At 46.3% G+C, this 15,502-nt stretch overlaps 1 protein-coding gene across 2 annotated transcripts in view; it reads right to left on the reverse strand.

Annotated features, from left to right (window-relative positions):
- Positions 1-569: 569 nt before the first annotated feature.
- SLF2 (SMC5-SMC6 complex localization factor 2) overlaps positions 570-15,502 on the reverse strand; it is a 58,757-nt gene continuing 43,824 nt past the window's right edge. For both annotated transcript variants that reach the window (XM_056529605.1, XM_056529606.1), the window contains 8 exons: positions 13,541-13,717; positions 13,345-13,442; positions 6,125-6,212; positions 5,564-5,674; positions 3,769-3,846; positions 3,514-3,600; positions 2,610-2,678; positions 570-771 (listed from right to left, as the gene is read on the reverse strand). In XM_056529605.1, coding sequence (XP_056385580.1) covers positions 676-771; positions 2,610-2,678; positions 3,514-3,600; positions 3,769-3,846; positions 5,564-5,674; positions 6,125-6,212; positions 13,345-13,442; positions 13,541-13,717 — 804 coding nt within the window. In that variant the 3' untranslated portion in view covers positions 570-675. The remainder of the gene's footprint in view (positions 772-2,609; positions 2,679-3,513; positions 3,601-3,768; positions 3,847-5,563; positions 5,675-6,124; positions 6,213-13,344; positions 13,443-13,540; positions 13,718-15,502) is intronic.

Genomic DNA, 15,502 nt, shown 5'->3' on the forward strand with positions numbered 1-15,502 from the left:
ACTAGTGGGAAATGTTTCAGACTTGCAAGATTCCTCTCTATTTACTATAGGGAAAAGTCGGGAACATTATCTGGCCAGCTTTTTCTAGGTGGATATTTCCAGCCATTTATCCACAGGATTTTCTGTGAATTCAATAGTAAATCAGTCGGGTTATGAAACCATGCCCCTTTTCGGACCGGTCACGCCCCTTTTCGGACCGGCCACGCCCTTTTTCGGCTTTTCACAGTGCAATGTCGAGTTTGTCGGATTTTACAGGCGCACACTGTCGCAGACATGTCTCAGACACTCTGTGCCAAAATAACCAGACAAAAACTGGTCAGTTTCAGCTTAGTAAATGAGGCCCACTGTGTGTACTGTACAGGAACCTGAAGAAGTTCCTGTCCTCTACATAGACAGTGATTTACAGCTTCTAGCAGATCTTTATTACTGTTATATGTAAGTATATACCTGTATTTAGTTTTTAGTTATTTTTCTTTAATTCTGAAATTTTCCTTTTTGTATGACCACTTACCAGTTTATGGCCTCCATAACCAATATACAGCTTAAGTGAAGGATAACAAAACCACAAACATGCTTTAATTTTTGTTTTATAAATAACAAACATAAAAAATAAACTATAATTAAAGTGCAGTTTTTAAGTGTCACACAGTAAACATTGTTCAGGTAAGATGGACATTAATTGTCATCATATAGAAAATCCTGAGGTTCGTCAATATTTTCCTGGGGGCTTGAGCTATCACACACTGGCTCCCAGTAATCATGAAGCTTTCCCTAAAATTAAGAATAAAAAATAATTAATAAAATAGAGTAAATCACTGAAAGATTTTTTTCACACCTCTACTACACCTACTAGGTGCTGTAATGAGTATAGAGATCTATAAAGATATTGCAATACAGCATGAGATCATGCACTGTTAGGCATAGAAAGATCTCAAGGCCACAGCAATAGTTGTAGAGCAGTCCTCAAGCACCGCAGTCCTCAAGTACCCCCCAACAGGTCATGTTTTCAGGATTATCATAATCTTTTACAGGTGATATATTTATGGTCTGGTGCATCACCATAAGTGTTCTCTGTATGGAATATCCTCAAATCACAACCTGAGAACTGTGCTTGTGAAACACTGTTCTAGAGGGTATTCATGGGTGCAGTAGCTAAAAGCACAACTCCGTTCACGCTCTGGGAAACAAATATCCATTAAAAATACGAATTTGGGATAGGAATTTGCCTAAAATCCTGTGCAAGTCTATGGGACTTCCAGCAAATCCTGATCTCTCGCAAATCTTGTGATATGGCTATCCTGCCACTTGAGCAAGATAAGAAATACACTTTAAAATAGGTCATTCTCCATGATGCTCTTTAAAGCATACCTGCCAAAAACTTTTGACATGTCCTAGGGGTCAGACCCCAACCATCATGAGAATGCGCAGAGAGAGCTGTAGGACTCCATAAATTTACATATGAGTTTGTCTAGGAAAACGTGACAGAGCCAGAGGAGAAAGCACTAAGTGCTTTCACTCGTGCTGCACCGGTTCTCTGGAATGCTATCCCTCAATCCCTCAGACTCAACAACAACATCCATAGTTTCAAATGTGGCCTGAAAACACATCTCTTCAGACAGGCCTATAACATTCTCTAATTGGCCTCAACATATCCTCAATATATCCCCACACCTCTTGTTTGAATAGTTATTGTGTAATTTTATGTCTGATACTTGTCTTTGTTTGTACCCCATAATTGTAAGCGCTGCGGAATCTGTAGGCGCTATATAAATAAAATTATTATTATTATTATTATTATTATTAAGTGCGCACTTCTCCCAGCTGATACTCTGAACACTAAGACCTCGACCAGTCAAAAATGTTGATGTCTCTGACTTATTTTATTTTATTTTTTAACTTGACCGTGCCCATTAACCCCATGGTTAATGGGCACAGCAGGATCTAACTCAGTTATAGTATTCATGCATGAGCAACACATTTATACCAGCAGCTCTCCCACTGTAAAGAAAACTTTGGTCAAGGCCATTTAACTCCTACAATCAATACAAATTGTGGAATCTATATCATATATAAAAAGCTAAGGGGAACTGCAATCACCTGGAACTATAACAACCTGTACCATAAAACTACAGTGCCATTAGTGAACATAAATGAGAATTATTAAGATTAATGATATACATTTTAGCAAAACCAAAGCCCTAGGTAGTACAGGGGCAAAGCTGTAATCCCACATTCCTGCAGAATGAAATCCAAGTCTTACCAAATCCTTACTGTATTCTGAGATTTTTTTTTACTTCACTGGGAGGTACTAACTTTAAGGAAGGAGAAAGAGCTAATTCTATACAGGATGTGAATGGCAAAGCAAAGCCTTGCTGAAGCATCACGTTGGCAGTAGGTGGTGAGCAAATCGATCAACCCATTTGCTGGCCCATAGAATCCTTCAATGCATCTAATAGGAAGTCAATGAGCAAAATACTGGCTTACCTCTAGTTAGAGAGCTTCATATTTATACACAATATTACCACTTTATTAACCATTTAAAAAGATTTCCCTGTGTATTATGCACCTCGCCTAGAGGAGGAAACAGGACTAAGTAAAGACCAGTTTACCTGATTTGGTCGAGAATAAAGCAGCAGTTCTTGCCATCTACCATGTATTCTGGCAACTAAATCTTTCACCTTAATAAAAAAAAAAAAAGAAGGAAATTATTAAAGTACTGATACTGTGTCGACACACAAAAAGAACCAAAACACTTTAAGTACTATTTAAACTGTTACCAGATGAAACAAGCAAAATAATTCTGAAATTGTTTCAAAACACACAGTGTGTGGCAGATTGCTATTTATGTAACTTATAAGTCTCCAATACCTCAAACATACAAGATTGTCCAAAACTCTTATAATTGACACAATGGAAGGTGGCCTAGTCGGATAATCACATTTGCTTTTACATTATGTGGATGACCAGCAGCCTGGGTAACAAAAGGTTACCAGGATGAACTATGGGCAGCAGAGGTAGTATGTTCCAATGGTAAATGGTCAGCTGGATCCTAATACTTACATAGATTTTACTTTGTACTATCGATCTAAGCATTGTTGCAGACTAAATACACCCCCCCTTTGTTTGATCTGCTGAAAAACAAGTCCGATCCATAAAAGCCCCACCACCCTGCTTCTGAGACTTAATCTGCTGCAAACATCTAGATATCAATAACTTGGGAGTTACACAAACAGCCTACAATATCCAGCTTCGTTGTTTGGCTTCCCAATCAATCCAACCCCAGTCACCACAGACACTATAGAGCAGTGGTCTCCAACCTGCGGACCTCCAGATGTGGCAAAACTACAACTCCCAGCAAGCCCGGACAGCCATTGGTATTTGGTAGTTGGTAGTTTTGGTATTAAAGGGGGGGGGGGGGGGGGGGGACTACACAATATCAGGCAGTTTTTAATGTTATGGCTGTAATTTATGGCTGTTGTGGCTATTAGAAATGTATGAATTGAAGCACTGTACCTTTGTTCGGTAAAAATATCTTGCATCCTCCCGGATATCACTTTTTATATGCTTCTCCAGTTCAGTGCATAATTTCAGCAGATATTTCTGTACCAAAGAAATGGAAAAAATAAATAAATGTAAAAAAACAAAATAAATAAAAAAATATTCTAATAATTGCCTAGATACACAGACAAGCCTTTATTAAATTTAATTAATCAAAGCTCTCCTGGTTTATGATCACACCATCAGTTACAGATGCAGTAGCACACTTACTCTCTGTATGGAAGGCGGCTCATCTGAGCTACTTGCATCATTTACAAGATGTAAAAGGCTGAAGGTCAGATAATATGCCTAAAAGATAAAATAAGGAAATCAAACAAAAAACAAAACAAAAAAAAAAAAACTGTATTCTATACCATTATAAATACATGATGCATACCGTATATACTCGAGTATAAGCCGACCCGAGTATAAGCCGAGACCCCTAATTTCAACCCAAAATCCCAGGACTCGAGTATAAGCCTAGGGTGGGAAATACATCATCCCCCCTGTCATCATCCAGACCCGTCATTAACATCCTCATCATCATCACCGCCTGTCATCATCCAGACCCTCATCATCATCACCTGTCATCATCCCCCACATCCCCCCTTCATCATCCCCTTGTCATCATCCCCTTGTCATCATCCCCACCCCCCTTCATCATCCCCTTGTAATCATCCCACACCCCCCCCCCTTCATCATCCCCTTGTAATCATCCCACACACCCCCCTTCATCATCCCCTTGTCATCATCCCCACCCCCCTTCATCATCCCCTTGTCATCATCCCCACCCCCCTTCATCATCCCCTTGTCATCATCCCCACCCCCCTTCATCATCCCCTTGTCATCATCTCACACCCCCCCTTCATCATCCTCTTCTCATCATCCGCCCCCAGTGGTCTTCAACTTGCGGACCTCCAGAGGTTTCAAAACTAAAACTCCCAGCAAGCCCGGGCAGCCATCGGCTGTCCGGGCTTGCTGGGAGTTGTAGTTTTGAAACGTCCGGAGGTCCGCAGGTTGAAGACCACTGCGGCCTTCAACATCATCCAGCCCCCTCTCACCCCCCTTTAGTTCTGTGCAGTGCTCACCTCCGCTCGGCGCTGGTCCGGTCCTGCAGGACTGTCCGGTGAGGAGGTGGTCCGGTGGGATAGTGGTTCCGGGCTGCTATCTTCACCGGGGGCGCCTCTTCTCCGCGCTTCCGGCCCGGAATAGAGGCGTTGCCTTGACAATGACGCAGAAGTACGTTGGCAATGAACGTACCTCTGCGTCGTTGTCAAGTCAACGTGACTATTCTGGGGCCGGGCCCGAAGCGCTTAGAAGAGGCCTCCCCGGTGAAGATAGCAGCCCGGAACCACTATCCCACTGGACCACCTCCTCACCGGACAGTCCTGCAGGACCGGACCAGCGCCGAGCGGAGGTGAGTACTGTACAGAACTAAAGGGGGTGAGAGGGGGCTGGATGATGTCGAAGGCCGCGGTGGTCTTCAACCTGCGGACCTTCGGAGGTTTCAAAACTACAACTCCCAGCAAGCCCGGGCAGCCGATGGCTGCCCGGGCTTGCTGAGAGTTGTAGTTTTGAAACCTCTGGAGGTCCGCAGGTTGAAGACCACTGCGGGTGGGGGAGTTCACTCGAGTATAAGCCGAGGGGGGTGTTTTCAGCACGAAAAATCGAGCTGAAAAACTCGGCTTATACTCGAGTATATACGGTACTCAAAAAGTACTTGAGAAAAGAGCATACATTTTTTTAAAAGGTCAACTTTTACGGGGGAGATGTATCAAACTGTGTGAGAAAAAGTGGAGGGATTTCCCCACACAGCAACCAATCACAGCTCAACTTTCACTTTACCAGAGCTTGTTAGCGGAGCTGTGATTGGTTACTATGGGGAAATCACTCCACTTTTTCTCTCACACAGTTTGATAAATCTCCCCCTATATGCCTTCCAAAAAGGAAAAGAATTCTCTCTAAAGACATGTGCACTGTTAAATAGTAAAGAAAGAAGAGTTTTCTGGGCTTCATAGCCTATTACCTCTTGATCCAAACTGAGTAAAGTCTTGGACTCGTTTTCAGGACATTGTTGCATTTTCTTCACCAATGAAGACGGCCTCATTTCAGACATTAATTGACATAAAAGGAGCATCTTGTAAGTAAACATAATATTGAAAAGTACAGTTTAAACATTTTGCAATAAAGCTGTCCATACACTGCATGCAACACAAATCCACATACTGTGGACTATTTCTACAGCCACAAATTTGCAACCAAGCAGCAGCAAAATCTGCAAGAATTCACATGCATAATACTGTAGAATTGATTAGGATCTTTGATGTGTTATTCACTATAACATCCAGTGATTTGTTGCCCTGTTCAAAAGAGGAGCTAAGATTTGTTCTGTCATTTTTTTGTTTCTGAAAAAAATAGACTTCTAATACGTCAGTGAGATCTGCTATGAATAACTGCACTACAGTGTCTTAAAAGCTGGTATAGCCATGATCTGAACAGAGCCCTAAAGGCAAAAGTAAAACTCAACAACAGGGTGCAGCAGTCTTAACATTACAGATGACAGGAAAGTCAGCACGTAGAGGCCTACCTGAGAATCATAGTCCAACGGTACAAATGTGCAATTTCCATACAGAATATTGGACATGAAAATTAGACTGAGGTGTTTTCGCAACTGTCTAAGGGAGAAAACAGAAGGGGACACCTGACGATATCATACATTTTACAATACATTATGCCACCATTAAATGTAATAAGTTAAGCAAACACACAAACTACAGGTAATCTATTCAATACCGACATGAATATTTAGCTACCTTCAATATTTATCAGTTATCACTGTACTTTCTTAGTGTATGCTCACACTATAGATTTAGTTGTGGAAATTCAGAACAGATTCCACTTGCAGCAGCTTCCTATTGACCTCAACTTGAGGCTGCTGCTCTGTGCATAAAGCTCCGCTTACAGAACTTCTGACAGAGAATTGATTCTGCCAAAGGAAAAGGCGATTTTTGTTTACTTCCCGTAAAATCTCTTTCTTGGAGGATCCATTGGGGGACACAGACCGTGGGTGTATGCTGCTGTCTCTGGGAGGTGTGACACTATGGTAATAAAAAAAAGTTGTCTCCTCCCAGCAGGATATACCTGCCTTCAGGCTCTGAGCTAATCAGTTTAAGTTCCAGAGCAATAGGAGGAGACCAACAGGTCAAAGAAAAACCCAAAACTGTCCGAGAACCAGAAGAAAAAACATAACTGAACACACCCTCGGACAGAGAACCAAAGGAAAATCCCAAAAAGGGCAGGAGCTGTGTCCCCCAATGGATCCTCCGAGAAAGAGATTTTACGGTAAGTAAACAAAAATCGCCTTTTTTCTATCGGCTCCATTGAGGGACACAGACCGTGGAACGTACCAAAGCAGTCCCTTTGGTGGGCAGATAAGCAATCACGCAGACGGCCTATCCACTGCCGCCTGCAACACTTTACGACCCAGACTAGCATCAGCCGATGCGAAAGTATGAACTCGGTAAAACCTCGAGAAAGTGTACAAAGACTACCAGGTAGCCGCCTTGCAAATCTGCGAGGCCGAGGCTCTATTCTGGAGAGCCCAGGATGCCCCAACAGAACGGGTAGAATGAGCCACAACCCTGAAAGGAGGAATCTTCCCCTTACAGCGATAGGCTTCCGAAATGCCGGACCGAATCCACCGAGAAATGGTGGCCTTGGAAGCAGGTTGTCCCTTGCGACGACCTTCCGTGAGGACGAAAAAGGAATCACACTGACGAAACGAAGTGATGGAGAGAGAAGACCGAACAGCCCGAACTACATCCAGCTTGTGTAGTAAGCGCTCATTAGGATGAGAAGGAGCAGGACAAAAGGACGGGAGGACAATGTCCTCATTGAGATGAAAGGCCGAGACCACCTTAGGCAAAAAGGAAGGATCTGGCCGGAAAACAACCTAGTCCTGGTGGATCACCAGAAACGGAGAACAGCAGGAAAGAGCTGCCAATTCAGATACCCTCCGGATGGAGGTGATAGCAACAAGAAACGCCACTTTCCAAGAAAGAAGGCAGAGAGACACCTCTCTAAGGGACTCAAAGGGTGAACCCTGGAGGGCACTCAGAACCAAATTCAAGTCCAAAGAGGGAGAGGGTGACCGATAAGGAGGAACAGCGTGCGCCACTCGTTGAAGGAAGGTCCGGACATGAGAATTAGAAGCCAGGGGCCGCTGGAAAAGAACAGCAAGGGCCGAAACCGGACCTTTAAGTGAACTGAGAGACAACCCCAGTTCCAACCCGACTACAAAAAGGAGAGAAGACGGGGAACCGAGAAGGTTACCGGGGAGAAGTCCTGAGCTTCACACCAACGAAAATAAGACCGCCAAGTACGGTGGTAAATTCTTGCGGAGGAGGGCTTACGAGCCTTGAGCATGGTGTGAATGACTTGGGAAGAGAACCCGTGGGCCCTCAAAACCGCGGTCTCAACCGTTAGGCCGTCAAATGCAGCGACTGTAAATTGGGGTGGCAAACAGGACCCTGAGAGAGCAGGTCTGGGTGGAGCGGAAGGCACAGTGGAGCGTCATCCAGGAGCCTGACTACGTCGGCGTACCACGACCTTCGGGGCCAATCAGGAGCTACCAGAATGGCGGGGATGTCCTCTGCCTTGAGCTTCCTCAGCCCCCTGGGAAGAAGTGGAAGAGGAGGGAACAGATAGGGTAGGGCAAACCCCGCCCAAGGAATCACTAGGGCGTCCACGGCCAGAGCCCGAGGGTCCTGGGACACAAAAGGAAGGATCTTCCGATTGTGCCGGGACGCGAAGAGGTCCACGTCCGGAATGCCCCAGAGGTCGCAGAGTTGCGCAAAGATCTCCGGATGTAGAGACCACTTGCCGGGGTCGGGTGAGGACCGACTGAGGAAGTCTGCTTCGCAGTTGAGCACCCCCGGAATGTGAATCGCTGAAATCCGCCCAGGTGAGAATCTTGGTCACCTCGGCCATGGCTGCCGAGCTGCGAGTGCCGCCCTGTCGATTTATGTACGCCACGGCCGTGGCCTTGTCCGACTGAAAGCGGACAGGACGGGACTGAAGACGGGACTGCCAATGAAGAAGACAAAGAAGAATCGCCCGTAATTCCAATATGTTTATCAGAAGAAGGGCCTCCTGGGGAAACCAGTGTCCCTGAACCGTCCAATCTCTGAACACGCCGCCCCAGCCCGACAGGCTGGCATCCGTTGTAACAACCTGCCAGTGAAGGGGAAGAAACGACCACCCTTGGAGAAGAAGGGGGGAGCAGAGACTGACAGACCCTGCGAGGGAGAACAATCTGACTATCGAGGGACAGAGGAGACCTTTTCCATCGGGAGAGAATCGCCAGTTGAAGGGGGCGGTAATGAAACTGGGCAAAGGGTACGGCCTCCATAGTTGCCACCATCCGACTCAGAACTTCCATACAAGTGCGGATGAAGACTGATACCTGGGTCCGAAGGGAGCGGACCCCCTCGACCGGAACGCCAGACGTTTGTCCGGCGGAAGACAAATTCGGGCAGAGGCTGTGTCGAATCGAAGTCCCAGGAAAGTTAGAGACTGGGTAGGACGGAGGACTGACTTGTCTCGGTTGACCATCCACCCGAAGCGAGTCAGAGTGTGGATAGTGACGTCCAGATTCTCCAGAGTCTGGGCTCTGGTTGGAGCCTTGATGAGAAGGTCGTCCAGATAGGTTATTACCGAGATTCCCCTCGACCGTAACAGGCCCATCACTGGCGCAAGGTTCTTTGTAAAGATCCAAGGAGCCGTGGCTAGACCGAAGGGGAGGGCTATGAATTGAAAGTGCCCCTCCGGAACCGCAAAGCGGAGGTACAGATGATGGCCTGGGAATATTGGCACATGGAGGTAGGCATCCTTGATGTCCACCGATGAAGGAACACCCCTTGTTCCAGGGACACCACCACCGAACGGAGATTCCATTCGGAAGTGGCGGATGAGAAGGTGACGCTTGAGGTCTAAGATTGGTCGCACAGAACCGTCCTTCTTGGGGACCACAAAAAGATTTGAATAGAAACCCTGAAACCGTTCCCCTGGAGGAACGGGAACGATAACCCCCTGGAGAAGCAGAGACTGGAGAGCCGCTCGAAATTGCTTCGCCAGAGGAGGAGACCGGGGGGGCCCGGGAGCGAAAAAGCGATCCCTCGGAAGGGAGGCAAATTTGATTTGGTAACTGTTGGACACCACGTCCCTGACACAAAAGTCCTGAATGTGTGAGGTCCAGTTGTCTCGAAAAAGCAAGAGACGACCTCCAACCCGAGCAGAAACCGCGGGTGGAGGACTCACTTCATGCAGAAGTGGGTTTGCGGTTGCAGAGTTAGAGTCCGACTTCCAAGACGGGCGTGCCCGGAACGAGGGAGCCCTCTTGTCCCGCGAGGGCGCCTGCCCGGACCCTTTGCTGGAGCCAGAGGTCCGAAAGGACCGAAAGGAAAAGGACTTCCTTTGGGAAGTAGGGCGAGCCTTATTTTGAGGTAACAAGGAACTCTTACCTCCCGTTGCCTCATAGATAATCTCATCAAGGCGTTTGCCAAAAAGACGGCCACCCGTAAAGGGAACCTCAGTGAGAGACCTTTTGGATGCGGCATCCGCATTCCAAGCTTTAAGCCACATAGAGCGGCGGAGAGCCGCTAGGTGACCCACAGCAAAGGCAGAACAACGGGCTGACTGCATGGAAGTTGTACACAGAAAGTCCCCAGCTTTAGAGCATTGGAGAGCCAGAGCAGATAGATCCTCTGATAGGGATCCCGCTAAGATATCCTGATGGAGCTTTTGGCACCACTCCAACAGGGCCTTGGACACCCATGTCGAGGCGAAGATGGGAAGAAGAGAAGAGCCAGCTGCTTCAGAATCAAACTTCGCTAAGGATTCTACCTTCTTGTCCGTGGGATCCTTGAAAGCAGCGGCATCTGCCAGAGGCAGTGTAGTCGCCTTAGAGATCCGGGAGATTGGTGGATCCACTGAGGGAGGGGAAACCACCTTAGAGACAAAGTCCTTGTCAAATGGATAACGTTCTTGAATTGTCTTGATTCCCGGGAACCTCTTGTCTGGATGTTTCCATGCAGATTCCAGAATGTCGTCAAAGTCAGCGTGAGAGCTGAACCTTTGAGGTGCTGGCTTAGCATGATGAAAGGAAACTCCTGGATTGACATCCGAAGATCCTGGGTCCTCTAAGTGAAAGGTGGCCCTTTATGGCTGTCACCAATGAGTTCACCGTTGCAATTGAGTCCGAGCGGTCCTCTGAGTCAGATGCCAGCTCGGAAGCCTCGTCCACCAGTTCACCAGGGGAATGTGAATGAGTAGAGGCAGTCCTGGAGGGGGGAGACTGACCGGGTACGCGGCTCTGGTGTGGCAGAGTGGCGACTCCGAGAACGTCCTCTGGAGGAGAGACGTTTGTGCCCAGATGACAGGGGGGGGGCGGGACCCACGAGGGGAACGCTCACGTCTATCTGAAGACTCAATGGAAGAGTCCGACGAGGCACCCCTAGCACGCTTGTGAGAGCGTGAAGTATGTGGAGACTAGGAGCGGGCCCTCTCAGAGGTCCTGCGCAGGGAAGACCCCTTCAAGGCGGACACCACTTCCCGGGAGGCCTTAGCCACCAAACGGGAGACTTGGGTCAAGTCAGCCATATACTGGGTCAGGGAAGAAACCCAGGCTGGTGGAGCGGCTGAACCCACCGGGACCGAAAGGGCATCAGGGGGTACCAGGGGGTCTGGGGTAGCAGTGGAGCAGGCAGGGCAGGTGGGCTCAGCAGAGCCAGACATCTTGGTATTACAATGCTTACAGACAAAATAAGTCACTCCAGTCCCAGGTTTCTGTTTAGAGGGAGGAGCAGCTCTGGGTACGGACATAATGTGGAAAAAGACAGGAACTTTCTCACCCTAGTCTGTGTCCCCTGTCAGCTGCAGTGAGGAGAACTCGCTCCATGCAGCTAGAGTGAATGAACAGACCAGCCAATAGGAAGAGAGGGGCGTGCCTGAAGCAAGGCACTAACTAACTGACCCCCTTCATACTGAAAATCGCACCCACGGCGCTGATTGGAGGCTGCTTCGCGCCTCTGAGCGCTCCCAGCTCTGTGGGCGGAGCTAAAGACCGGCCGAGAAGAATTGTAATGGCGCCCGCTCCTTGTCCCGAGCGCACATGTCAGCCGCATATGCGCTCGGGGGGAATAGAGCGGGCGGCCTAAACGCCGGCAGAGACTGCTGGAGAAAGTAAGCCGGCGCTGAAAGCGCCCGGCCCGTACCAGCGTCGCGGCTGTCAGCCGCGTATAAGGCGCTGCCGGCAAAGTGAAGCAAGCCGGCGGTGAGAGCGCCCGGCCCGTAACAGCGCCGCGGCTGACAGCCGCATATAAGGCACTATCGACAGTCGCACTAAACACACACACATAAAGTGAAGTGCCCCATATATTACATGCCCCCTTAGGTGCCACTGCTCCCCCAGAATAAAAGTGCAGCCCCTGTATAAGCCAGCCCCATAACCTGAAAGGTGGGCCAAAAACAGGGGTCTCCAGAGGTTGCGAGTCCGTACCTATGGAGAAAAGGGGGGCGGGGGTCAGAAGAAATTACCTAATGGAGTCTTCAGTGAAGTCTTCAGTCAGCTTTTGTTGCCTGCATCACGCCTGGCTGCTATGCGGGAGCGAGGCGAGCAGGGAAATAGGGGGACCCGGACCCATGAGGTACCAACCCAACCGTTGGCGAGGGGGGGTGAACAGCGCATATAGGCAATGTCTGTGCCCCCTTACTCGCAATGGGGAAACAGGGAACCGAAGTCCCTGAGTCCCCACCTGAAAACAGAAAATAAAAAGGAATAAAAAAAACTAACACGTCCATATACTAGGAAAACAAAGACACTAAGCTAACTGATTAGCTCAGAGCCTGAAGCAGGTATATCCTGCTTGGAGGAGCCAGCTTTTTTTTCTTATTACCATAGTGTCACACCTCCTAGAGACAGCAGCATACACCCACGGTCTGTGTAACATGTTCATTCTCTCGGCGGAATACACCAGAAACAGCACTATAGTATGGGATGGTGCATAATGTGTGCACAGACACTTGGTGCCGATTCCGGAGGAGAAATCCACCATTCCATTTAGGAGCTGTCGCAGAGTCCGCTCGTGTAAATAAAATTTAAAATTTTTTTAAATAAATAAATTAAACACTGAGCCAACTGGATCCCGTTGACTATATTGGTATACATGTATTTGCAGGATTTGGGCACAAAAAACAAATCCCAAAAAAGTTTGCAATATTTTTTTTAACCACCCAATCAGATACAAACTTAGGTAATATGGCACTGTGGCGCCACACGATGCTGTGTTACTGAACTTTGTATCTGATTCACACCTTATGCTCAAACTGCTTATTCTATTTATGCTATATTTCACTGTGCTATCTTGTCTTATTGATATCCTGGTAGCATTATTTATTAGCATATTGTTTAGACTTCCCTAACCCTAGCTGAGGTCCCCATATAATACCACATACCTAACCTGGTCCATTCTATCCACGTGTTTTTCATTGGATATTGATTTATTTCCCTGTAGGAGAACTGTTCCCCCTTTTGGAGATAATTGTATGTATATTGGTGTATCATTTATTTTAAATAATTCTAGTAAAAGTTATATTTGCGTATTTTAGCAATGCGTTTTTTTGTTTTTATTAATGTAATGACTTTTGCAGCAAAATAAGGTATATGTGTAAATGTACCCTAACATCAACAATGGGTAATACAAAAACTTAACCATACAATTATTATTATTATATATTTTTTTGTTTTACCTCCCACGGTCCTCTGAAGTTGGAATGAGTTGCAGCAGTTTGATGTAGTTATGATGGTGAGTGGTAAGTTGACTTATCGCATAAAACATTTCCGGCATCTTACAAATAGAAACGTTATGTTATTTAAAAGAAAAAAAAAAAAAAAAAAAAAAAAGCAGTTTAATCACTTTAATCCCCATCTATTAGCCCAACGTACCACAGTTTCCCAGGACTTGATATTTTGAAGCAGAGTTTCAATGAGGCAGTGTAAGTCCATTGGAGGAAAGTCCTTTAAGTCCTTTTCTAAGTGCAGTTTTAAGAGCAAAACTATAAGTGCAAGGATTTCTAGGTCACAAAAGCTTTCTCTGCAGATGGCGGAACAAAAACCTAAAAACTGTATAAAAAAATAAAAGAAAAAGTGTACACATAAGCTACATAAATCATTCCATTTGTTTCTCTTAGCATTTTGCTATTTTACAGAGATCCAAAACCCGGCACCTTTTACTGATCAGCTGTTTCGCATCCTACTATACAGTGAACAGTGCTGGAAGCCCTGCGCTGTTCATTGTAAATTGGTGATAACTGAATCTCCTGATCACTTCAATTAAAGGGGTACTCCGCTGCCCTGAAGTTGGGAACATTTTGCTCCGAACACTGGGTGTGGGCGGTGGGGATCGTGACGCCCCCTCAATGCAAGTCTATGGGAGGGGGTGTGACTGCCGTGACATCACTAGGGGCGTGGCCATGATGTCACAATCCCCACCGCCCGCACCCAGCGTTCTAAACTAACACCGGGTGCTGCACATATATCGTGGGGGTCCCAACTGTGGGGCCCCCAGGGATAAGATATCTAAGGGCGGAGTATCCCTTTAACCCCTTAAGGACGCAGACACAGGGTTTTTCAGTTTTTGCATTTTCGTTTTTTCCTCCTTACCTTTTAAAAATCATAACCCTTTCAATTTTCCACCTAAAAATCCATATTATGGCTTATTTTTTTGCGTCACCAATTCTACTTTGCAGTGACTATAGTCATTTTACCCAAAAAAAAACACAGCAAAACGGAAAAAAAATCATTGTGCAACAAAATTACCATTTTGTAAATTTTGGGGGCTTCCGTTTCTAGGCAGTGCATATTTCGGTAAAAATGACACCTTATTATTCTGTAGGTCCATACGGTTAAAATTTTACCCTACTTATATAGGTTTGATTTTGTCGTACTTCTGGAAAAAATCATAAACTACATGTAGGAAAATTTATACGTTTAAAAATGACCTCTTCTGACCCCTATAACTTTTATTTTTCCACGTACAGGGCTGTATGAGGACCCCTTTTTTTGCACCGTGATCTGAAGTTTTATCGGTACCATTTTTGTTTTGATCGGACTTTTTGACCACTTTTTAATTCATTTTTTAATGGTATAAAAAGTGACCAAAAGTAAGCTTTTTTGGACTTTGGATTTTTTAACGTGTACGTCATTGACCGTGCGGTTTAATTAACAATATATTTTTATAGTTCGGACATTTACGCAAGCGGCGATACCATATGTTTATTTTTATTTACACTTATTTTTTTAATGGGAAAAGGGGGGGGGATTCAAACTTTTATTAGGGAAGGGGTTAAATGATCTTTATTAACACTTTTTTTTTTTTTTGCAATGTTATAGCTCCCATAGGGGCCTATAACATTACATACATTGATCTTTTACACAGATCACTGGCATGTATTAACACACCTGTGATCAGTGTTATCGGCGCTTGACTGCTCCTGCCTGGATCTCAGGCACGGAGCTGTCATTCGCCGATCGGACACCAAGGAGGCAGGTAGGGTCCCCCCCGGTGTCCTGTAAGCTGTTCGGGATGCCGCGATTTCACCGTGATAGTTTCACTTCAGACGTGGCGGTCAGCTTTGATCGCAGCGTATGAAGGGTTAATACAGGGCATCATCGCGATCAGTGATGTCCTGTATTAGCCGTGGGTCCCGGCCGTTGATGGCCGCCGGAACCGCCGCGATATGTCGCGGGGTCACCGCATCACCCCGCGGCGTATCGCGGGAGCCGGCGGAGGACGTAAATATACGTCCTTCGTCATTAAGGAGTTAAAGCAAGGATGCAGTTACCCAATGCCACACTATACAATGAATAGTGCAGGGCTTCTTGCCTTATGCGCTGTATAGTACAGGG

Source organism: Hyla sarda, chromosome 7 (genome assembly GCF_029499605.1).
Source record: "Hyla sarda isolate aHylSar1 chromosome 7, aHylSar1.hap1, whole genome shotgun sequence".
Taxonomy (NCBI): Eukaryota; Metazoa; Chordata; class Amphibia; order Anura; family Hylidae; genus Hyla; species Hyla sarda.